This window comes from Callorhinus ursinus, unplaced genomic scaffold, assembly GCF_003265705.2.
Source record: "Callorhinus ursinus isolate GAN/ISIS: 27379988/994484 unplaced genomic scaffold, GSC_fseal_2.0 scaffold42, whole genome shotgun sequence".
In the NCBI taxonomy this organism is placed as follows: Eukaryota; Metazoa; Chordata; class Mammalia; order Carnivora; family Otariidae; genus Callorhinus; species Callorhinus ursinus.
Window position 1 is genome coordinate 2,467,176 of NW_027397104.1, and position 24,602 is coordinate 2,491,777.

At 47.6% G+C, this 24,602-nt stretch overlaps 2 protein-coding genes across 4 annotated transcripts in view; one reads left to right on the forward strand and one right to left on the reverse strand.

The window, feature by feature from the left end:
- The window catches only part of DNAI1 (dynein axonemal intermediate chain 1), a 64,702-nt gene that overhangs the window by 15,691 nt on the left and 24,409 nt on the right, over positions 1–24,602 (reverse strand). For 2 of the 3 annotated variants that reach the window (XM_073881438.1, XM_025853018.2), the window contains exons 2-12: positions 22,638–22,670; positions 19,889–19,987; positions 19,625–19,705; positions 17,579–17,705; positions 17,190–17,311; positions 16,821–16,940; positions 15,754–15,813; positions 14,138–14,272; positions 11,087–11,171; positions 7,369–7,486; positions 7,078–7,121 (exon numbers count right to left, since the gene is read on the reverse strand). In XM_073881438.1, the coding sequence (XP_073737539.1) occupies positions 7,078–7,121; positions 7,369–7,486; positions 11,087–11,171; positions 14,138–14,272; positions 15,754–15,813; positions 16,821–16,940; positions 17,190–17,311; positions 17,579–17,705; positions 19,625–19,705; positions 19,889–19,987; positions 22,638–22,670 (1,024 nt within the window). The remainder of the gene's footprint in view (positions 1–7,077; positions 7,122–7,368; positions 7,487–11,086; positions 11,172–14,137; positions 14,273–15,753; positions 15,814–16,820; positions 16,941–17,189; positions 17,312–17,578; positions 17,706–19,624; positions 19,706–19,888; positions 19,988–22,637; positions 22,671–24,602) is intronic. The other variant, XM_025853019.2, reaches the window with a different exon arrangement.
- On the forward strand, positions 18,958–19,317 carry LOC112809663 (large ribosomal subunit protein eL43-like). The gene has a single exon (XM_025853020.2). The coding sequence runs from the start codon at positions 18,979–18,981 to the stop codon at positions 19,255–19,257; it is 279 nt and encodes a 92-aa protein (XP_025708805.1). The 5' UTR covers positions 18,958–18,978; the 3' UTR covers positions 19,258–19,317.

Below are 24,602 nucleotides of genomic sequence, written 5' to 3' on the forward strand. Positions count from 1 at the left end.
GCAGTGACTGATGTTGGGCTGAGGACTCAGAAGCTCCTCCTTATTTCACCAAGGGGCCAAGGCGGGTATGACCCTCACACTTGGTCCTGATGTGGCATGGGACCTGGCCCCTCAAGGGACAGCAGTGACCACCCACCCCTGCATGTGTACAGAGTCTTCATGACCAGTGAAACCAGAAAAGTGGGGTAAGAAACCTTAGTCTGGTTTAATAACTCTGTAGTGAGGACATCTCTGACCGGCTCACAGAACCCCTGAGACTAGGGCTGGGCTTTGGCTCCCGATTTTTATAGCGGGGTAAACTGAGGCCAGAAGGGAGAAACATGTGCCCGGCTGCAACAGACCCGTCACATGGTGTTTGCCTCATGCAATATCTTGTTTATAGCTGAAGTTACCATGCACTGATCTGGTCTTTATGTGGAGGTAGAGAAAGGAAGGGGACACCAGACCTAAGGGGGTGGTGGTGACTGGCAGTGCCGGTCCAATCTCTCCAGAATCTGGACTAGAGAATGTATAAGGGACAGGGCAGTCACACAGGATAAGGGAAACTTCTGGCAGAGAGAAGCATGGATTTCAAGAGACGGGGACACAGAGAACAATCAATCACACTAAGACCTTAGATCCTGCCTGAGTTCCTAGGCCACATGCATCCTGACACTAAGCCTCTGCTTCTTAACCTGCCCCTGCTGGTCTCTGTTACTTGCAACCAAATGAGCCCTTCTGACATAAAGATCACGATCTCTTCTTTCTTTTTTTGTAAAGTAAGCTCTACACACGATGTGGGGCTTGAACTCACAACCCTGAGATGAGGAGTCTCGTATCGTGTTCCACTGACTGAGCCGGTTAGGCGCCCCAAGATCACAGTTTCTAATCATGGCTAGACTATGTGTTTCCTGAATTCCACTTGAAGGTACTGTCTGCCAAACCACAGTGGGGAAACACAGAAAACTCTCATTTAACTGGGGCTTCCTCTCCACTCCATCTTACTCTATGATGTTCTCATCCCTGACTCCAGTGGCCCCTGAGACCTCAATATTTCATTCTCTGAGCATACCCAGTGTGATATCACAGCCCAGACCTCCAACAGTAGCAGCATGAGATCATCATCTTGTCTTCCAGAAGTCCTAAAATGACATCACTACTGAGGTCACCAGGGATCCCCATGTGATATCTTCACTTAGGTAACCAGCAGTCCTAGTGATTTGTTTAGTGATCATTACCCAGCTCTCCAACAATCCCAGTATGATATCACCAACCAGGTCACCAGCAACCTAGGACATCATTGCTCGGCTCTCTAACATTCTCAGTACGATGCCACCCACCAGGAGTCCCAGTACAAGATTGGCATCAAGGGGTCATCTCTAGTGCCTCAGTTCCCAGTGGAGACTAGAATCTCATCAGGCTCAAAGCTTACAGAGCCCTGGGGTACTTTGTCCTGAATACCACAAATTCCCTGGTTCCTCAAAGTAGGACTGGAAGGTCCATCCAGTGACAAAGATGGTAGCCCCCAACCCCACACTCCATTGTATGAAGAGGGAAAGACTCTGAAGTCTGGGGCCAGTGAGGAATTCCAGGGTCCTCTAGGCTACAGGATTTCAGTAAGTAAATATGGCTAGGTAGAAGAAGAGGAGGAATAGAGGAAGAGAAAGAGGAAGCGAAAGACGGAAAGAGAGAAGAAAAGAGGGAGGGGAGGGAGGGAGAAACAGAGAGAGAGAGAAACCACCTGGTCTGAGACTCTGAGACAGAGGGAGAAGGCTTCTGGCTTGGCCTTAGCTCCACTTTATGCTCTTGCCCTTCTCCAGGAAGCCTTCCAGATTATTCAGCCTCTCCTCTGTGTGTGGGCCCCCTCCACTCTTCTCTACCTATATGTCATTATTACAGGGGGTCATGAACAAGTCTTTTCCTCAGCCTGCCACAGAGGCTTCATCAAAGGATGGAGTGAGCATGGCTTAGCCCAGCAGGTTTACTCTCTCCATTGGGAGGGTTGCCTCTTGCTACCCCTGCTCTGCTGGATAATCTCTAAAGCCTCCCTGACTTTGGCCTTCGATGATCCACAAGATTCTGGGAAGGAGAGTCAACCCCCTAATAGAACCTGATCTGGCAGCTCTCAGAAAGCCATGGTCTCAGGGGAGGAGGGGCTCAATTCCACCATAGACCAAAGCTCTCCCTCCCTCAGCTCCCTGCAGTAGGGCCCTGGCAGAGTAGTGCCCAGTGAGGAGCATGGATGGATGTCTTCTTGAACTGGCAACCACTGAGGGGGGAGGGGGGTTGTTGCTCAGTCCCAGAGCTCTACCCCTGCCCAGCAAGTAATAACTCTAGATCACAGGGGGCCACTCTGGAGAGTTCTGGCTGTCAGGAGAAGCCTGGGCCCTTGCTCGGGATTCGGAGAAGGCAAGGCAGACAGAAGGCATGTTGGGGTACCAGGCTAAAGCCAGGTAAGTGGTCAGAGGGAAGTAGATGCCAAGCTGCAGGGACAGGTTACTGAGCCAGCCTCAGACAGCAGGCCTCCCCCTCTCCTACTGTGGCTTCCCAATGAGTCCAGCCCACGGCTGACTCCAAGGCAGCAGCCGTTTAATGATTCCCTTATTAAGTCATGCAAGACTCATTTGGAGGGGAGCTATGGTCGGCAGAGTAACACCCTCTGAGACGGCCATGTCCTAATCCCTAGAACCATAACTATGTTACTTAGTAGGCAAAAGGGATTTTGCAGATGTAATTAAATTAAAGACCCTGAGATTATCCTGGATTATCTGAGTTTACTCAGTGTAATCACAGGCGTTCTTATAAGGGAAGGAGGGAGGCAGGAGAGTCAGAGAAGGAGGTTGAGGAGAGAAGCAGGTGTCAGAATAATGCAATTGCTGGCTGGAAGAGGGGCCACAAGCCATGGAATGTGGGCAGCTTCTAGAAGCTGGAAAAGGCAGGGACATGGATGTTCCCCTAGAGCCTCTAAAAGGAATGAAGTCCTGCTGACAATTGACTTTTGCTCAGCAAAACCCATTTTAGACCTCTGACCCCCAGAACTGGACAATAATAGACTGGTGGTGTTTTAAGCCATTATGTTTGTAGCAATGTGTTCCAGTAGCAATAGGAAACAAATGTAGTAGGCATTCCGGGAAGTTTGACCCAAACTCTACTTTGAGGAAGCAGAGGGAGAAGCCCCAGAGATGGTACTTTTTCCTGGGATGGTTTGGAAACAGTGTCTCTAGAAGTCAGGGGGATGGATGCAATGATCCCCAGCTCTTCTAATGACAATAATGAAACCCTCCCTCAGCTTCCCACACCCAGTCCTGCCACCTTGGACTCCAGCAACAGAAATGCCCTTTGGGTTAGGATTTTCACAGTCTCCAAAGGCAGGGGACTATCCCAGGGCTCACCAGGAAAGGGCATCAGTGCTAGAGGGTTCCAAACCTCCGGCCTGGCCCAGAGGCCGTGCTGCCAGGCTGGGTTCAGCCTCTCAGGCAGCTGGGTTGAGCACTTTCCTCCGATAAGAAGTCATATTTAAACAGTGTGGGAAATAAGAGCAAGGCCTTGGAGACAGAATACATCAAGTGGGACATTTAATTTGATTTAGGGAAAATGAGGCAAACATTTGAGAACCTAAATAACTAACCAGTAATTACGCTAACAACGGGAATGCCCTTGCACTACAACCCGGCAAGCACAGTGGCCTTTACGGACTGTATTTACAAAGAGACCTGACAACATAATTAGTCCTGTAAATTTTACGCAGCCTGCAGCTGAGGAGTGATGGATTTTGTGTGTGGAGGATGAACGGGGAGAAATGAGGTGGATGAATTTCCATTTTCAGTAAATGAAATTAACACTGCTTAATTAGTGAAGCTGACAAATAAATGATCAGGAAAGATTTAAATCCCTACAAGTGTGTTTCTGGCCTCAGCAGGCTCAGAGAGGGGCCAGGATGTGATGGGACAGAGAGGGGAAGCGTTCCATGCGGGGACTCGGGGCCTGACTTTGGCCCCTCTGGAGGGCTGCCCCCAGAGGGAGGCTGGGCTGAGGGACAGCAGGCTCCTCTTTCTTAGACGTGGCCCGCTGGGCGGCTTCCCCCTCATCTCCATGTGAGCCACTCAGGACCACACAGAGTGTCCAGGATCTCTTCCACCATCCCTGCCCAACAGACCACGAGGAGTGCCCATTTCCCTGCCATCAGCTGGCTAATGGGCTGGAAAGGACCCCTTCAGTGCAACAGGCCGATATAATTGCATCCCCGCTTTGCCCCATGGGCCGCCCCTTCCTAAACTACTCTCCCTTGCCCACCAGCATTCCTCCATGTGCTTTCACCTGCTGACAGTGTCCTTCTCCACTCAGCTGAGACATGGAGCCTGGCCCTAGGGGGCACCCCAGTCTCTGCCTTATGTGCAGCTTGACATGCGACCACCTCCAGGGAAGGCAGGTGCAAATGCTTCTGTGCTATGGCGGGCAAGTGCCTGGACTCCCTTTCCCCTACCCGCTTGCTCCTGGCCTGGCCTGGCCTGGCTCCAGCCTACCTGCTCTGTGCCCAAATAGGAGATTGGGCACTACCAGTCCTTGGTAGGTATGTGCCTACCCCTGCCAAAGTCCTTCTTAGCTGGGCTATAGAATAAATCTGGGAATTCCAGGCAAAGGGAGGCCTGGGCTGAGCTCATCAGGGTCAAATCCAATAGCAAACTCCAATTCTTCCTCCAGTGTTTGTCTGTATGAGGCAAAGTCTGATGATAGGAGGCTGGCACCTGGGCGTTTCCAAAGACAGTGTGATGGATGCTGGTGAGCCAGCAGCTCCTCACAGTGACCTCATCCAGTGACTAGCGTGCCCTTGGCCCGCCTCAGCTTGGCCCTCTTCCTTCCAGGGGGGCATCTGGGCACCTGAGAGCACAGGACTCCCAGAGGTGACCTCAGAAGTGAATGCAGGAGCCCTTCTGAGTCCCAGCTCAGCCTGGCTCTGTTCAGGCCTCTGCAGAGTGCTGCTGAGCTATGCAAGGTGCTGGAGAAAGATGCCCATGTGCGAGCGGGTCAGTAACCCCTGTGCCAGTGGCAGCAACAGCAAGTAGACCCCTGCCGCTCCTGGGGCCTGCTCTCTAGAGTAGGTAGGGGCATTGTCTGATTCTCCTCCGCCTCCCAGCCCCCTCTTTCTGCTTAGGTCACCTAAGAGTCCTGCAGCAAAGCTAGGGGACAGAACAACAGACCAATCAGCAATAACTGTCCTTTATATGTGGGCGGTTCCTACAGTTCACGAGGCCCATTTGCTTTTCTTTCAAGTGAGTTTAGCAACAGCCCTGGAACAGAGGTCTGGCAGGCCACCTCTTCAGGCCACCAATAAGGAAACCAAGACTCAGAGCAGCTTCCAGCCCCAGGACTCACCACCGGGTGGTACCCCTTCAGCCAGAAGTTCTACAACAGACTGGTGCTACCCAGGCATGTGCGTGTGGCCAGCAAGGGACAAAGACACCCTTCCTGGGTGCGTGCTTGCCTAAAGGAGGCTCCTGGGCCTGCCAGACTTCGAGTCATCTATTCCTGAGGGTGACTTACTCTTCTCCACCGCTCCTGGCTAGAGTGGCCCCCTTGCACAGCCTCTGCATGAGCCCAACCAGCATCCCTGCTTCTGGCCTGGGTGAAAGGAGGATGGGGCTAGAACTGAGGCAGTTTCTCCTCCTACCTGCTAGGGAGCCTCCCTCACCCCCGCTTCAGCCCTGGGCAGAGAGCCTGAGCTGAGATCAGCCTCATAGGGGGGTCCACACCCACTCCTGGGAGGGCCTGCCCAGCCCCCAGGCCCTGTTCCAGGCCCAGTAGCTGCAGCAGAGAGGGAGGAATGTGCTAGTTCCCTGCCAGAGGGGGAGGGAGCTTCCAGCTTGGCAGCAGCCCACCCTCAGGAGCAGGGACACAAAGCGGGCATTTAGGGCATCCTCAAAGGCAGCCCAGACCACGAGACTGGGAGCAGCTCCAAGGTCTCCTCCCTGAGAGGAATAATAAACACCAACTCCTCCTTGCCCTCCCTCCCACTCCCCAACCCTGGTCAAAGAATGGGCTGGGTGCACCGGCGGTCTGAGGGGTAGAGACCAGGAGTTTGCATGTCTGCCAGCCAGCAGAAGCTTAGAGAATGGAAGGGTTTTTCTGTTCATAGATGCTGATCCTCACAGCCAGAGAACATGCTGTTGGCCTGGGGAGCTTCGGCTAACATGAAGTGTGGGGCCCTCTCCCGTTAGGAAGGGGGAATGTCCAGCCTAGCGTGGAGGTAGGGACTTCTGCAGGGAACGCGGAACATGAAGGGAAAGCAAACTACCACACAGTACACAGAGCTGCTTCCTGCCGCGGGGATAAGGACAGCCTGGCAGGGGCAGGAACAGCCTGGACAATAGTGGTCTCCCAGGGCCCAGGGGCCAAATGATGAACATCAAGCACCTGTCCCCACCCCTGCCTGCTCTGGGGCCAGATCAGGAACGTTCCCTCTCTCAGTCTCACCTCCAATCTCTCCCTAGGTCTGGTCCAGTCTACCTTCTCAAGCTTTCCAAACCCACTTCTCCATTCCCATGCCACAGTCACAGTCCGGGTCCTGCCATCCTTCCAGGGGAGCGTCACCAGTCTCCTAAGTGGTTTCCCAGCCCCCAGGCTCATGCCTGCAATTTCCCCCTGCTCTGGTTCTGTCCCTGCCCTTCTCAAATTCCTTCAGTGATGTCCCCTCAGGAGAATGTCATAAGACCGCCCTCAGGAGAATTTCCAAGCTTCTTGGAATGACTTTACCAAGCCCTTTGGGGGCCAACCCTGGCTCTCTCAACACCTTCTTTTCCTCTCATATCTGTGCCTCCGGACCTTTGCATAGGCTGGTTCCTCTACCAGAAGTGCTCTCCCCTCTTTCTTCACCACAGTAGCACCTTCAAGGCTCACTTTGGCATAGTCCTTCACCCAGCGCTAACTGCTGGTATGATTGTCCGTCTTCCCCATTGGACTGTGAGCCCCTGAGGGCAGTGACTATATCTAAGTCATCTTACTTCTTTACTTCTTTCACAGCTCGCAAGAGCTTTGCACGGAATAGGTACTTAAATATTTGCTGGTTGAGTGAGCAAATGAACAAATAGCCCGATTACTTACAGGAGCCATGTCCCACCGCAAACAGGTCATTGTACTTTGGATTCCTGCAAAAGAAATATGAACCCATTGGCCCAGGAAATGAACATGGCCTTCCCATGAACACTGGTGCCTAACTACACTGCAGACATCTACTGTTGACTTTAGAGACCTGGGCTGATCCCCCAATTCCATAAGAATCCCAGTCCCTTTTTTTCTATAATGCTCGGTGTCATCCTCAGAGTGGTTAAGTGCGGTAGAAGTGCCGGGCTCAGGCGCTACGGGCTCTGGGGTTGCTGCAATGTCTATACTCACCAGCAGAGGGCGGTGACAGCCAGGCGCTTGGCTTTGTCGTTTTGGAACTTCCAGAGTGGCAGCAGCGTACCCTCCTGGTCCCGGTATTCGTCGGCAGCATCCTCGTAGTACTTAAAATCTTAAACACATACCGGCTGAATCAGCCCCAGGACTGCCATTTCATGGCAAACCCAGGTCTGCCACTTTCTGTCTGTAGCTTCTTGGCCAAAACAAACTCTGTGTTTCAAAGTGGGAACAGTAATAGTACCTATCTCAAAGGACTGTCATAAGGATTGTTAATATATGTAAAGTACTTAGAAAAATACTTGGCACATAGTAAGCTCTCTATATGTGTTATTGTTATGGTCATCACTGTTACTGAGGGCAATTTACAATAAAGTAGCCGTGTCCTCATAGGTAAAATCCCAGGTTTGTCCATCTTCATATCTGCCCCTAAGCCCTGCTGTGGTGAAGCTGCCTGGATCCCTGAAATGGGTTCTCTGAACTCAAGTTCATCTCCTGCCCTAAATCATCTCTGCCTCCCATTTCCTCTAACTTAGGTAGAAGCTCCATCTCTCTTGTCACTTGGCTAAACAAGAAACCTGGTAATCCTTGACTGATCTCTCTCCATCATCTCTCATATTTTCCTTCTGATGACTTTTTTTAATCTATTCACTTCTCTCCAAACCCACAGCCACTGCTGTGGCTGTCACCGGGATTATTACACCCCCCTCCTAATTGGTGTCCCCACCTCCAGTAATTCCTCCTCCAGTCCGTGCTCCACAGAGCTACCTGAGTGAGAATAGGTAAATCATCTCACCACACCGCCTCCTCCACCCCACTGAAAACCCCTCAATTGGCTCCCCTTGCACAGGCTTCCTGGTCAAACCAAGGCTCCAGGCCATGACCGCCATGTCATTTCCAGTCAGGTGTTCACATAACCTCTATGTCAAATAGTGTCTAGAATGTCCTGCTCTGCCATCTTCCTGGCAAACTCTCACTCACTGCAGATCCAGACTAAACTCCTTCTCCTCTGTGAGGCCTTCATTTTCTTGTTGAGCAGAATTCATCTCTTCCTCCATTCCAGCCCTGCCTCTTCTCTACTAAAATGTCTGTCACGCTGTGTTGCTTCTATCCATCCTTTGCCTGTCTCCCCTACCAGACAGCTCCTGGGGAGCAGGCAGCATGTTATAATCATCTCTGGACTCGCAGTGCCTAGCACCGTGCCAGCCACAGAGCAGACACCCAATGACTGTTCTAAGAATGCAATGAAATAAATCACCAGGAGTGAAAAATTTCTCAATCTTTTTTTCCAACCAGGGGTGACCCTTTAGAAAATGAATCCTCTCATCCAACACGGTCAAGGACGTGCCCAGACACTGCCCCAGCCTTGAGGTTGTGGGACCACATTCAAACCTCAAAAATGTCTCAGAACAACAACAACAACAACAACAAAAAACAAAAACAAAAAAACCCAAAAAAACAAAATTAGAGTGATCAGAGGCATGAGCCTTGATCATATCAGAGATCCCTGAGCTTAGGCTATCTTTGAAAATACCTCATTTCAGAGAGGAGATTAATTGGTAACACTTCTCTGTTTTCACTTCTTCATGATTAGACTTTCCCAAAGGGAAAAGAGTATGCAATTAAAAAAAATCAAAGTTCAGTGCATTTTTATGTGATTGTGTTCTTATAAATGAAAAAGGTTCACCAAGGCCAATTTCTCCATGGATATTAATCGTGTTTGCAGCCCTTTGGTGGGCTGGTGGCAGAAGCTGGGTTTCAGGAAGCCAAGCTGTGTGAGTGACAAATTCATTCACAGCTGCTGTGTACTTTGACAGCTTTGAAAAGCACTCAAGGTCATTTTCCAGCCTGAATGATAACAAGGGGGCTTGTTTAGATGGCTGGTCTTGGCAGCCCCAGTTTCTATGTCCCATGGGTGAGCAATGAGCATCAAGTCACCAAGAAGAGCCCTAGGCTGTCGGCAAAGGAGACTGGCCAGCAGGGAGGAGCTGCCAACTTTGGGGAGGCAGCTGCTCCAAATAAATGCACAACCTCTTAGGGAAATACAAGCCACTTGGGAACGTGCTGTTCATGCCATGGGAAGGATTCTGTTTCCCTGGCTCTGTCAAAGACCCCAGAATTTCCCAGGCCCCCAGGATTTAAGCATCTCTGAATCAATCCCTTTCTTCACTTCATCACTAATTAATCACCAGCATAGACTTATTGAATGTCTCTTCCAGCTCAGTGGCTCTGTAGCCTTGTGCTGAAGTGCTTAGGCTATGGATCCAAGGGGCCTGTGTTCAAGTCCTGATGGCTCCACTCACTCCTCATACTAGCTGTGGTTTTGAACAGGTGGCAATAGCCCAAGTTTCTCACCTACAAAATGGAGAGAATAATGGTATTCACCTGGCAGTGTGGATGTCAGGATGATATAAAGTAATACATGTATATTGCACAGCACAATGCCCAGTACATAGGCCGTTCCCAGGAATTGCTGATGCTGGTTTTTCGCTATTATAACTGCTTCCCTTTCTCCATCCCCTGGAAAAGGTGTGATGAGGCCCATCCTACCCCACACCTGAACCTCATCTTCATCTCTGTCCCTGTATTCTGCCCAATCACATCCTTCTCCAGTCATGCTCTCACTGGGCTGTGTTCCTGCCTGGACAGTATCTTTGAACTCTCTGCAGAAAAAGCTCAGATTCCGTGAGATATTCCAGACCCTTCATCAGCTGGCTCCAACCACCTCTGTAGCCTGAACTCTCACTACTTTCCAACAGACCTCCGTTTGAGTCACTGAGCCTGCTGCCCTTTGTCCTCAGAGTCTATTCCAGTTTGTTTTCACCACCGAGTCACTGCTTATGCTGTCCCTTGCCCAGAACATCTGCCCTTCTGCTAATCTCCCACTCAAACTCTGCTTATTCCTTGGCACCTAGCTTAGCCCTCCCTGCTGCCTTCCTTGACTGCTGCCACTCATTCCTCATTTCTCTTCCTCTATTCTTGAGACTCCCCAGAGCAGTTTCAGTCTGCATTCTCACATTTATATTGTCCCCAAGCTGGACACAGTAGAGACAAGAATTAGGAAGCTCAAGACCTAGATTTGGGTCCTCTCTGCCATTCACTAACCAGGTAGACTTGGACTTAGCTTCCTCTTGTGTAAAGTAGGGGTAATACTCTCTGCTCTCTGCCTCCATGGGCTGTTGGGAAGATGACATTGGATCACTAATGTGCAGGTGTTTTTGCTGTACCATTGTCAGATCTCATCACTAGACCCATTTTTTTCTTATTCCATTGTTTGTAGTGGACCAGTATATGTCTTGTTTCCCTAGTGACATCCAGAAGAGGGAAGGATTAGTTTTTCTTCCCTTGCACCTATAGGACCTAGCATGGGACACTCAAATACTTGCCTTGTATGAGGAAGTTTTTTATTTATTTATTTATTTATTTTTTGTATGAGGAAGTTTTTTAAAGATTTATTTATTTATTTTAGAGACAGACAGAGAGAGAGCACTTGCAAGCGGGGTGGGGGTGGCAGAGGGAGAAGGAGAGGGAGAAGGAGAGAAGCAGACTCCCCACTGAGCACAGAGTCCATAAGGCTTGATCCCAGGACCCTGAAATCATGACCCAGGCCGAAATCAAGAGTTGGACACAACCAACTGAGCCACTCAGGTGCCCCATGAGGAATTTTTTAATACAGGCAATAATAGTAGTTACTGGCACTTCCCCCAAATCTTACCTTGAGCAACATCATCGTATGTGTTCTGGTTGACCATCCGCTCCACAATTTTAGCGGCCTGAGTCACTTTGGTGATGTCATCACTCTGTGGAGATACAGAGGCCACAGGTCCTCATAGCTAGCACCTGGAAAGGTTATGCCTCGAGCCACAGCCAGATATGCAATTGTCTCTCTGACACCACCCACCCCAGATAGCTCTGTAAAGAAATCTCTTCATGCCTCAAGGACCAGCTCATGTCACCACCCCCTTTTGGGAATGCCCAGATCATAAGTGGCATAAGGAGTCTGCACTGCCATCCTGGGCTCCTGGACACAGCCTGCCTCATGATCTTTCGTTCTGAACTTGTTCTGGAAAAGGCATATCTTGGAGCACAACACAGGACAATGAAGAGAGCCCAGGAAGGGTATTGGAGGGAAGAATAGAAAAGGAAAGGTAAGAGGCTTTTTTAGTGGAGACAGAAAGGTTTCACCATCTCAGGCAATGACAAAGACTACCATTAAAGACCTCAGAGAGCTTCTGATCCAACTTATTTAGTCAAGAGTTGAGGAAGAGATAGAGACCCAGAGAAGGGGCAGAGATATGCTTGTACACAGAGAGTACGGCAGAAATGACTCCTAACCCAAGGCCTTGCCCACTGCTGAGTGGATAACCCTCGAGGGGCTCAAGAGGGCCAAGCCATGGCTCTTGAAAATGAGATTTCCCAGGAGTGTCAACATCAGGAAGTGGTTAAGAGGATGACTTCTGGAGGTACACAGACTTGCATTCCCTTCCCATTCCATGGATTACGAGCCAGGTGGCAACTTTAGGTAAGTTACTTAACTTCTCTGAGTCTTACAGTACAAATGATATAGCAGAGGTGGATATCACCTGCATCATAGGGTCACTGTACTATACTAGCATCTGTACATGATCTTGGGTTCTCACAACAATTTTGCAAAGTAAGTATCATTAGGATGTCTTTACCAGTGAGGAAACAGGTTTAAAAAACCCAGCTAAAAAGTAGGAAAGAGAGTATGTAAACTCAACTCTGTGGACTCCAGGTCCCATACCCTCAGCCCCCCACAGAAAGCCAGTCCCTCACTAGCCTGACCACACTTGCCTGGTCCTGGCAGACTTAGGGTTTTAGATGTGCTCTGAGGACAGAGTGTGGTGGACTGTTGTCTCCCTTGTTGTAGATACTATGCTACTTGAGCAGACATAGCTCTTCATTAATTCTGACTAAACTTGTGGTTTCTGAGCCCCTTTTCTCCCATTCCTGTCCTAATCTTTCAGACCAGACAAGTTTACATTCATTTCTGTACATTCATCCGAATCATTAATGAGACAGAAACCTGAGATCTATCATTACAGACCTTCCTACAGGATATATCACGGAATTATTCTGCTTTCTTCCCTCCTATGCACTTGAGTTTTATATTAACCTCATCAGATGCAGGTCCCTGAGAAAAGGGTGTCACTCTGTTCATGCACTGGGCATGAACAAAGGGCCACTCTATTCTACAGACAGCCAGGCCCAGTACTTGGGATTCCCAGTTAAAACTCAATGCCCTTGTGTAGAGGTTGCACACTACAGGTATTCACTGGTTTTGGGGGACACCCCACAATGTCCTGCCACCACTGTAGCTTCTTGGTCCAGAGGGCTAGAATCTGTCTGCATCACAGCCTTGAATGTCAACCAAGTTGGAAGAATCCAGTGTAGTCCTCCTTCCCTGGGCACTTTAGACACCAAGTCTGGTAGACATATTAGACACCAAGGGTTTAGACCCAAGGACAGTTTTCAGTCTCAGCCACTGGGACATTTCTTCTGTTCTCTGGGTCTTGGCAACTGCAGTTAAGGTTTCTGCAGTAATGGTCCTAGCACACAGCCTATAGCCAAACCTTTGAAGGATATTCAAGTGAAACTTGACTCGGGCCAACAGCCCCTCCAAAGCCACTAACTTCTGGGCAACAGTACAGGGGAAATCAAGGGTCTGGATAGGGCAACCCATGGGGCAGGGACTTCATCTTTCACCTCTGGGTTCCAGTACCCAGCATGATCATGATCACGAGTTCTTGGTCTGTAGTTGAATGAAACTGAATTGGGGAAGTTCATATTAAGCCGAAGCAGGGAACCCTCAAACCTCCCGTAAAATGTGACTTTTATCAAGGACATGGAATTGAGTGGGAATGGGCATACCTCAGACAAAGCTAAATTTCCTTTAACTGATCTGGCTTTTATAGCAGAACCACTTCCCAGAGAGCTGTCTGGGAGCTCTCCAAGGTGCTGAACCCAGACCTCAGCTTCCTGTGGCCCTCATCTTTCCCACTCCATTGCAGGTCAAACTCATCCTGATATCCATACTGCAACTCTGGCTCCTGACCCAGCTTTCTCTCTGTTGAAGGGACAAGATGGCCCTCCAGCATCTCCCTGTGGTGATCTTCCCTGTGGTGACCTATCACCATAACTTCCATGATAATCTCCAATCTATACTGGCTATACCCACAGTGAGCCCCACAACCATGACCTCTATAATGACTCCTATATGGTTCTTCACAGTAAAAATCCAGCCCAGAATAACCACACCCATTGGCCTGGACTTGCTAGTGACTGTGATCAGCTCTGACTTGGCTTCTGGCCCATAAGACTCACCTAAAAAATTGAGCAGAAGTATACCCAAGGATTGAAGGTCAAAGAGCAAATCACTCTCCCAAACCCCAGGAGCCCTTGCTCAGGGAGGTGGTGCCTTATTCTCATATCCCAACCCATCCCAAGAAGAGTCCTGAGCTCTTTCAAGGTGTACATTGGACTTTCAATAACATTCATGTCTTCTGTTGCCCTTTAGCCCAAAAATCCTGAATCCTATATAAGACTGGGGAGAGGTATAGAATGCCAGAGGCAGCTGTAGCTCTTCTCACATCTTCCCACAAGGAAAGAACTATTCATACTTCAACAATGGTACCCCCCTTAAAGTCTGTGAAGTCCTTCCAGAAAGCCAGGCTTCTGTCTACCCAGGGACCAATATCCCACTCAGTCATTCTCTGTGACAGAGCCATGGAAACCTCCACCAAACCTGGGACTCCATAGATGTCATCTTCCTCATGGTCATCTTTCCCATTTTTTTAGCCACTGGCGTCTTTGCCTTCTCTTTCTCTTTGGTCTTTTCCTGCTTCTCAAGCTCCTCTATATAGGCATCGTAGATCTCCCACTAGGCAAGGGCAAGATGAGAAGGATCATCACAGGGCAAAATCTTCATCCAGTTACCTCCTATTCAGCTTTTAGAGCTTGAGGAATAGATTATGTCAACCCCTGCATATGCCTCTATAGTATCCTCTACTTGGCCCACTGTAATTATGTTTTAGATGTCTGTCTTCTCTGCTGTCAGCTCTAGAACAGGAATGAAGCTCTCAGGGCACTCTGGGATGAGCTTTCCACCCCGCAGCTCAGAGGCTCAATTATCAGCTGGAAATCAGTATTGTTCCAACCTACAGATCCCGCTAAGCAAAACAAATGGGCAAATATTAGACTAGCTCACATTTTTCTTGGTGATTTATAAGACTGTGAACTAGGACATTTTAAAAATGTTTCCCCTATGGAGATGTGATAAACTTTACTAGTTCATGTCGGCTGTCTACAGCACTGACCACACCTTCTGAGAATAAAAAGATAAACAAAAGTAAGGGATGGGCACCTGAGTGGCTCTGTCAGTTGAGTGTTTGACTCTTGGTTCAGGTCATGATCTCAGGGTCATAGGATTGAGCCCCGTGTTGGGTCCCACACTCAGTGCTGAGTATGCTTGAGATTCTTCCTCCCTCCCCCTCTGCTTCTCCCTCTGCTCATGCCCTCTGTCTCTGTTTCTCTCTCAAATAAATAAATAAATAAATAAATAAATAAATAAATAAATAAAATCTTAAAAAAAAAAAAGGTAAGGGAACCCCTGCTAACTGGATCTGACAGCAAGAGAAGCCCAAGGATAGTAGCAAAGGAAGCAGCAAGGATCTGGGACTGAAAAACCCCGTATCACATTCTGTGCTCTGCAGAGTTGGGCAGTCACTGCCACCTGGAGGCCAGATAGACACACCTTACATTAACGATTCACCACCCATGGGCCAGTACTCCATGCTACAATATAATTTAATGTTTGTTAATCTCATTCAGAGCCTTCCAACAACCCTGTGAGGCTGCTTGTTGTCCTCATTTGACAGAGAAAGAGAGACTGATGAATTAGGGGTGACATAGTTTGCCCAGGATCTTATAGTATGAGCAGCAAAGTTGGGGCCTGAGCTCAGGTCTCCTGGCACCAAATCCTGCCCAAATCAGCATGGCTATCCAGTAGGATTTGGGGGGGAAGGAGGGTCTCAGGAACAACGAAGGCTGCTGGAAGGGCAGGTTAGAGTGCTAACACTTCAGAGTCAGCCGTGGGGTGCCATGGGCTGCACAGAGTTAGAAACCATGCCTATTTCCCTCTTTGACAGCCTTGCCCGGGGTCCGGGGGTGGGGCATGTAGCTGATGCAGAGCTCAGTGGGTGGAGTCCCACTCTCTCATATTCCTAGTGTTCAGAGCCTGGACAAGGAGCAGGAAGATGGATGGATGAGGAGGGCAGACTGTCAGAGGAATCTTTGACAAGGATGCATGGGGTCGGTGGCTGGGGATGTGGTGATGACTTTTAGACTGACCCAGGGTCTCACCTGATTGGCTGTGGCTGAGAAGTTTGTCCTGGGAGGAGGTTCCATCTGGCATTCTCGGTCCTAGAGAACAATGACAACAGGAAACCCACAGAAAGCCCTCAACTCCTTCTTACTTAACCCAACAGTATATCCATGGGTGAAACATTTCAGTTGGAGCAGAGGGGGAGACGGGACAAAGAACTGGGGAAGTAAAGAGGGCCTGAACAAAGGACCAAACGACACAGTGGAAGCCTACATTTTCCTTCTAAGCCTCCTTCAGAAGAAGCCTAAGCTAGAAATCAGGGACAATGAAGCCTGATTGTGTCAGTTTCAACCAAGAAAAACTCCATGTGGGGGATGGACAGGTCTCTGGCCAGCCTCCTGATGCAAGACACAGAGGTCAGCCCTTGGCAAACTACTGGGCTAATATCCCTCACCCTGAGAAGACTTCTCCCTAATACTGGGGCCTCTGGTTCCAGCAGAGGAATACACTCCCTCCTCATTGTGTATCACCCAGATTACTGGTACACAGGGGAGTACAAGGAGTACACAGCATGATTAGGAGCTTCCAGAAACCCATCCTGTAGACTTCTGCCCTCCACTCACAGGTTGATTTCTGTAAAACACTGTCTTACATACGTGAGTCTTTCCCCTGAAATCCTGAGAGGTTCCTTCAGCCTGGTACTCGGGGTCTTCCATACTTATAAGCCAGGGAACTTTTCCAGCCTTTTCCAGCTAGTCTATCACAGAGACCATCAACTTCAGTCAAACTGGCTTAGTCCTGCCTCCCTGGCACATTCTGGCCTCCCCTCTCTCCCCCAGATCTTGACCTCTTCTCCAAGGCCCATATAAGTTTCTGTCTCAGTGAAGGGCTCCAGACTCCTTGTCACCCACTCTGAACTCCTACCAGGAGGGCTTGCAAGGACCCGAACACATGTTCCCAGCTTTTCTTGGAGAGATTAACTGTGGCATGTTCCTGTCATCCTTCCAGGCTAAGGGCCACTGGGGCTGGGATCAGGCCTGCTCCTTTCCTGCCATGCACAGTGCAGAGCTGGGAGGTAAAGGGGCTGGGGTGGGGGCTGCTCTACCCGGAGAGGGTTGTTTAAGGTCTGTGAGGCCCTCTCACTGAAGTTGAACTGGTTGGTGAGCTTTCGCTCCTTGGGCTGCTTATGAGTCATCAATTCTTCTTCAGTCACTTTTGCAGCTGCCTAGAAAAAAAGACCCACAGGACCAGGGCTCAGCTGTGGGAAGAAGGTGGTGGGGAACCAGGGGGTGGGGAGAGCTCATGTCGTAGGAGAGGATGGAAGTGGGAGAGGGTGATGATGCCAGAGGCATTGGTACCTGCAGTCTCTAACTTCTCACCTTCAGCTCCACCACCACCCCAACAAGTGACCCCTGAAGCTTCCATGCACAGCCAGAGCGGGAAGGGGAGGGATGGGAGCAGTACTATACTGTACCTCAGCTACAGGCATATCTGTTTGACTCCCAGCTTCAGTTTCAGCTTCTGCTTCCTTAGGCTCTTCTTCTTCTTCAAAGATTTCGGTTTCTGAAATCACCACCTTGGTGGACTCCTGAGAACCTTGGTAAGATATTGCAGATGAGCCTGAAGACCAGGCCTAAGCCCCCACCCCTGGCAGGGCAAGGCTTTCTTGGTTTCTGCCTTTGAGACCTCAGCCACCCCAGGGTTCTCAGGGCTTAACTCCCAGACCTAACCAGGGCAGCCAGCTGTGGGACGTTATGTAAGTAGAAGCTCCGCAAAGTTATGGCTTAGTATCTGCTCCCTAGGGTGACCACAGAAAGGGCACTCGGCTTTGGGCCACAGCTTCGGGTTGGCCCCGAGGCCTACCTGCCGCTAACTCATCACGGTAGTGCTGCCGCCGTCCTTCATCCGAGTCTTTGGGGACCAGGTTCCCAACCTGGCTGAAGTGAACTGCCAGTTGGTTCACAACGCCAATAAGCTTATATGTGCCTTCCTAAGAGGAGAAGGGACTGAATCAGACCAGCAGTCCCAAAAGAGCTGGAGTGAGAATGTAGTCTGCCTTCATTCTATAAGGCTTAACATGGTCCATCTGTTAACGAGATATATAGATATATCTTCAGTTAACCCGAAGTTTTCATTACATTCCAGCTGAAGAAGAGGATGCAAATGAAATAAAGTTTTGTTTTTAAGTTCTCATCAAAGACATAGTTTTAAATACCTTTTCTTTTCAACTTTGAACAACTCTGGATTTGTCTATCACTGGCTCTCACATCCATGCCAAGAGATCCTGGTGTACCTGACTCACCGCATAGTTGAGACAGGTCACATGTAGTCATCAGACACACCTGGCCTGACCTTCTCCGCACTGCATTTAGTGGATGCGAGGACTGGATAGATTTTCAAAGATACCAAATCCCCAATCCCCCTGGTTCCATACAAGAGGCCACAGAAATCTAGAAAAGGTTTGAGTTTGGCACTTGTCCAGTTCATACAGCAAATGAGAAGCAGGGCTCAGCATTAAATCCAGGCAACCTTGTTCATTCCCTCTTCAACAAATAATTTTTAAGCAGACACAACACAACATGCCAAGTACTTTCTAGGTTCCAGGGATATAAAGCTTAGCAAAAGCAGATGGGATCCCTGTTTTCATAGGGCCTATTAGTCTCGTTCCTCTAGATAGCTTCCTTATTGACAAGCATCTTAGTTGTACCATTGACTTTGACACCAGGGTGTCCTTCCTTCTTTCAAAACATTTCTTCTCAACCCTCTTCAAGTCACATAGACAATTATTACATTTGTATGACACACAGGGGTAAATTCTAAAGAGGGGAAGCTCTAGAGAAGAAACCAGCCCATGGGCTCTGGCTGAACCAAACCCACCTAGCCCTGGAGGGCTGAAAGGATTACTATTTCTGCACATAGGTTGGGATGCTCTGCCTTAAAAAGTTACCACAGAGCCCTTCTCTTGGGAACTCCAATGGATGCGAGGTTAAAACAGCGTGGCAGCTAAGAGCAGGGTTTATGGCAGTGGGCAGATGGATTCAAATCCTGGTTCTGTCCCCTATTTTCTGCATGACCTTGGGCTTAACCATTCTAAGCCTTGATTTTTTCATCTGTAAAATGAGGATAATACTACCTAATTTTCAGGATAGTTTTAAGTATTAAAAATAATGAAAATAATTTATTAACACAGTGTCTGACATGTAATAAGTACTCATTAAGACTGCAAGGGAGGCTCTCTGGGCTCAGACCTAGTTTGCGGCGACATGGCTAAACGCACCAAGAAGGTTGGAATCGTGGGTAAATACGGGACCCGTTATGGTGCCTCCCTCAGGAAAATGGTGAAGAAGATTGAAATAAGCCAGCACGCCAAGTACACTTGCTCCTTCTGTGGCAAAACAAAGATGAAAAGACGAGCTGTGGGGATCTGGCATTGTGGGTCCTGCATGAAAACCGTCTCTGGTGGTGCTTGGACCTACAACACCACTTCTGCTGTCACAGTAAAGTCAGCTATCAGAGGACTGAAGGAGTTGAAAGACCAGTAGAAGCTTCACCATTTGAAACATTACTAGCCTATAATAAATGGGTTAATTTATGTAACAAAATTACTTTGACTTGTTGTTAAATTTATTAATTAGATCTTTCAATTTGTGTTGCATTAGTTTTGCTTTCTCAAAGGCCTTGGAAATTAAAAATCCTTCTAATTTTTATTGGAAAAAAAAAAGACTGCAAGGGAGATTAGTAAAGAAATTTTTTAACTCTCCAGAAAATTCCATGTAAAATTTCAAGGTTCTAGCTGAAGACCAAAGTTTAAAGGTGATCTCTCTAATAGCAGAGAGGCTTCTGCAATGTAGCAAGTCACTGCCAAGCCAAGAGTACGTAGAGGCCCCTACCCCAGGAGTGATGACTTACTTTGAAGCTGTACCTGACGATGTTCTGGGGTGCATGTGGGTTGTTGGCTGTCAGAATGCGGGTAAACTCCTCCTTTAGCTCCTAAGGGAGAGAAATACCAAGAGGGTCATACATGGAGGGCCCCCACCCCTTCTGATACTTGGGAGGACCCCTAAGGGCATTAGCAGACATCTCACACCCAGGTTCCTAATCAGTCCTATGAAAGAACACATCTCTGAGGCTGAAGAAGGTGGAAGGGGCAAGGGCAGGATGCTGCTAACTCACCGCATCAGTCAACTCCAGCTGGTCAGGGGGTCTAACTGTGGCTTTGGACTGGGCCCATTCATCTGCTCCTTCTCCCACGTCAGTCCCTGAATCTTCATCCTGGACAAAAACCTTGTGTGAGGATCAGCAAGCAGTGCTGCAGGAAGCCACTTCATTCACAAATCCTCCCAGAAGCCAAGCTCTGCCCCCAATACAGAGAATATAAAATGCACAATAGACCACTCATGGAGGAGTCCAAAGGAACTGTTAAGTCCAGAGTTCTCATTGCCTGGAAGATGTCGGCCACCTCAGCCCTTGGGCTCAGGCTTTAGCTGGAACATTGTGGTGGGCCAGAGACCAGAATTCATCTCTCCGTACTCTCTCCCATACAGCCTAGAACCGAATGGTCAGGACTAGCTGCAAAAGGCAGGGCTTTATGCAAAATGAAAGGACATCCGGCTGCTCTTTAAGCTACTTCAACTCTCATTCATGTTTTATCTTCTAAATTGCCACCTTATGGTTACTCTTACAACAATATTCTCAGTACTTGGTAACTTTAAGCCTCACAGCCCATCAGATCCTTGCTGCAAAAAAACCCAAGAACTATTTCCTTTGCCTAATAGACAGCTAAACACCTTGCCAAAGTGACCCATGCCATATTCAAAAAAATTCACCCTTGTTAGCAAAGATATGCAACCAAAAAAAAGAATGTAATTTTTCACTATAAAGCTTCTGAAAATTATGGGTCCCCTGGGTAGCTCAGTTTGTTGGGTGACCAAGTCTTGGTTTCAGCTCAGGTCAGGATCTCAGGGTCATAAGATGGAGCCCCATGTCAGGCTCTGCACAGTGGGGAGTCTGCTTGAGATTCTCTTTCCCTCTGCCCCTGCCCCTGCTCGTGCTCACTCTCTCGCTTTCTTTCTCTTAAATAAATAAAATAAAAACTTAAAAAAAAAACTGTTGAAAACTAAAACAACAACAAAAACCCAAAACAAAGAGACCCCTCAACAAAATGAAATTAATATCCAGTGTTGGTGAGGTTATGGGAAAATTGATACCCATAAATTAGCACAATCTTTCTCCTTTCCTTTCCTTTCCTTTCCTTTCCTTTCCTTTTTTTTTTCTTTTTTCCTTTTCTTTTCTTTTCTTTTCTTTTTTCCTTTCCTTTCCTTTCCTTTCCTTTTTCATTCCTTGTGTCCATAAATAGTTTTATTGGGACACAACCACACTCATTCATGTATGTATTGTCTTTTGCTGCTTTTGCCCTACAAGCAGAGTTGAGTAATTATATGTGAGACCATACGGCCTGCACAGCCTAAGATATTTGCTATCTGGCACTTTATAGATAGAATTTGCCCACCCCTGACATACACAATTAGCAGTCAGGCTGCTGGTGTTCAGTAAAATTATATCAGTTTTCTCATATTTATGTTAATAGTTTTTTCTTCTGCAGTGGCAGACTACAGTTTCTGTATGTTTTGCAGCAGAATTTTACAGTTAACCTCTCTTTGCTACTCTAAAAAATAGAAGATATTTTATTTATTCCTCCAAAACATAACTGTGGTTACCCTGTTGATGTGCAGGGCCAGTCTAACGATTTTGGTCATTTTTTTTTAATTTCAAGTTTTATTTAAATTCTAGTTAGTACAATAAAAAATTAAAAAAAAATAAATTCTAGTTAGTTATCGGTTTCAGGTGGGGAATTCAGTGATTCATCACTTCCATGTAACACCCAGTGCTCATCACAACAATGCCCTCCTTAATACCCAACACACATCTAGCCCATCCCACACCCACCTCCTTCCATCAACCCTCAGTTTTGTTCTCTATTGTTAAGATTCTCTTATGGTTTGCTTTCCTCTCTCTCTCTCTTTTTCCCCCTTCCCCTATGTTCATCTGTTTTGTTTCTTAAATTCCACATATGAGTGAAATCATATGGTATTTGTCTTTCGCTGACTGACTTATTTCACTTAGCATAAGGCCTTCTAGTTCTATCCACATCATTGCGAATGGCAAGATTTCATTCTTTTCAATGGCTCAGTAATATTCCATTGTATATATATATACCACATCTTCTTTATCCATTCATCAGTTGATGGACATTTGGGCTCTTTCCATAGTTTAGCTATTGTGGACATTGCTGCTATAAATATGGGGGTACATGTGCCCCTTCGAATCAAACACAACCTTTCTAAAGAGCAATTAGGAAATATTTCTCAAAACCTTAAAAAGTATGTATACTCTTTGACTGAAGTTTCTATGTGTAGAACTTTATATTAAAGAAATAACCACAACCATGGACATGCCCAGAGATGTAAATGCATGAATGTTTGCCAGAGAACTGATCATAACAGTGAAAAAGAGGAAACATCTAAATGTCCAATAATGGGGCATGGTTTAACAAATTATGGTATGGCCTTAAGGAACATATGGTAAAATATTATACAGTAATTTTAAATGATGCTATAAAAGTATGTTTATTGGCAATGGAAAGTACTCTAAATATATTATGTAAAAAGCAGATTATAAAATAACATACAGTTTGATTCCATTTAAATATAAATACATATAATTTTTATATATGCACAGAAATATCTGAGAGCATATAACATAATGTATTAATGAAGAGGTGTCCTGCCATGGTGGGTTTAAGGGTGATTTTAATGTTCTCTTTGCTCATTTGAATTTTCTAAACAACATAGAGCTAATCTTTTCAGTGGAAAACAATGCTGTTGGCTTCTTGCTAAGAGCCTGCAGTGGGCTCAGCACTTACTCTCCTCCTGGCTCCTCTGCCCACACTGAAGCTCTGAAAGAAAGAACAGAAACACGAGTTAAGTCAGAGGCAAATCTCCGTGGGGGTATCAGAAACAGCACTGCAGGGAGGCCTCTGCCCAGAGACCTCGAAGGCAGTGGACACCGAGCTTTCCCAAGTCTTTTTTTAAAAATAATTTTAAGGTTTTATTTATTTATTTGTCAGAGGGTGAGTGAGAGAGCACAAGCCGGGGGAGTGGGAGAGGGAGAAGCAGGCTTCCTGCCGAGGAGGGAGCCCGATGCGGGACTTGATCCCAGGACCCCGGGATCAGGACCTGAGTGGAAGGCAGATGCTTAACCAACTGTGCCACCCAGGCACCCCTCAACAAACATTTTTAAAAAGCATATTCTAGGGGTGCCTGGGTGGCTCATTCAGTTAAGCATCTGACTTTCAGTTTCAGCTCAGGTGATGATCTCAGGGTTGTGAGATCGAGCCCTGTGTTGGGCTTCACAATGGGTGTGGAGCCTGCTTAAGATTCTCTCTCACTCTCTCTGCCCCTCCCCACCCCTCTCTCCCTCTCTTAAAAAAACAAACAAATAAACAAAAAGCATATTCTAAGTGCTCAGCTTTATACTATGCATTAAGGGGATTTTGAGGTCAGATTATATTCATAAACACTTGTTTGGGATGAATGTAAACTCTTTCTGAGCAGGTACTTTGTTTTGTACACGGTTGTCTAAGAATATAGTAAGCATTCAAAATATTATTGAATAAATGAAGGAATGCCATCAAACCTATTAGTGATCATGATGCTGGGAAAAATGTTTTTCCTTGTTGGGCCTCAGTTTCCTTGTCAGATTGGATGTGATGACCTCCCAGTTCTAATATGCTAAAATCTTATGTTCCCAAGAGCAGCATGGTCTGTTCAGCTTGATAAACATTTGTTGAGCATCTATTTATTTGTCAGGGACACACCTAAGCAGTAGGACAAAAACAGAGAGAGATGAGGTCTCTGCTCCAGTTTGCTCAGTCCATGGAGGACAGATGAGTATAGGCAGTGCTCACTCACTCCCTCCCTCACTCGCTCAGTATATGTTCCTTTGAAAGCCTGCTCTGTGCCCACAGCAGAGATACGTGTGCCCAGGGTGCTGGAGGGGTGCACAGAGACACCCACCCAGCCCAAGAAAGGCTCTCAGAGGTGGCTATTTCCTAGCTGGGTATCAAAGAACAAGTATGGGTTGTCCAAGTGGAGAAAATTTTCAGAAGAAGAAAATGGCACGCACAAAAGACGAGAAGAACAGTGACAGAGCCAGTAAAATGTTCCACCAAGCAAACAAAAACCCTGCAGTATATATACAGAATGATAGGTGTTTCAGATGATCAAGCCAAAGGGAGATCAGTGGAGGCTAGAAATGTGAAGGAAGGGCTCCCGTAAGAAGCAGGTCTCAAGTATTAAAGGAGGGGCTAGGGCAGTGTGGCGGCAGCACAGCCCATGGACAGAGGCCTCTGCTCCCTGAGCTCATAGGCCACCTGTGTGGTCTTGGTGAAGTCTCTTGGGCCTCAGTTTCCCAAATACAAAGTGAGAGAGTTAGGCTAGATGGGCTCTTACAGCTCTTACATGATAGCCTATGGGAGAGGCTTTGATGGTGGAGGGGAGGAAAGGGATTCCAGGGAGAGGGAAGAGCATTTCTCAGCTTGGGCTGGGATTATTGCTGGTAGAGCAGGCAGCAGGATTCAGATTTCTGCCAGGTTGCCAGGGTTTCCAGCCATGGAACCCTTCTCTGAGGCTAAGCTGCATGAGCCAGAAAGCTGCTTTTTTTTTGACACACCTCTGATCCCTAAGGTAACAAGATGGAAGCACACAACATCCAACAGCTTTCTGGCCCACAACAGAGCACTGGAGGGCCAATCCCAATCCAAACTGCCAGCCTTAAATAGAAAACGAGATCCAGTTACCACTGCCCCCCGTAAATATGTCTGTAAAAC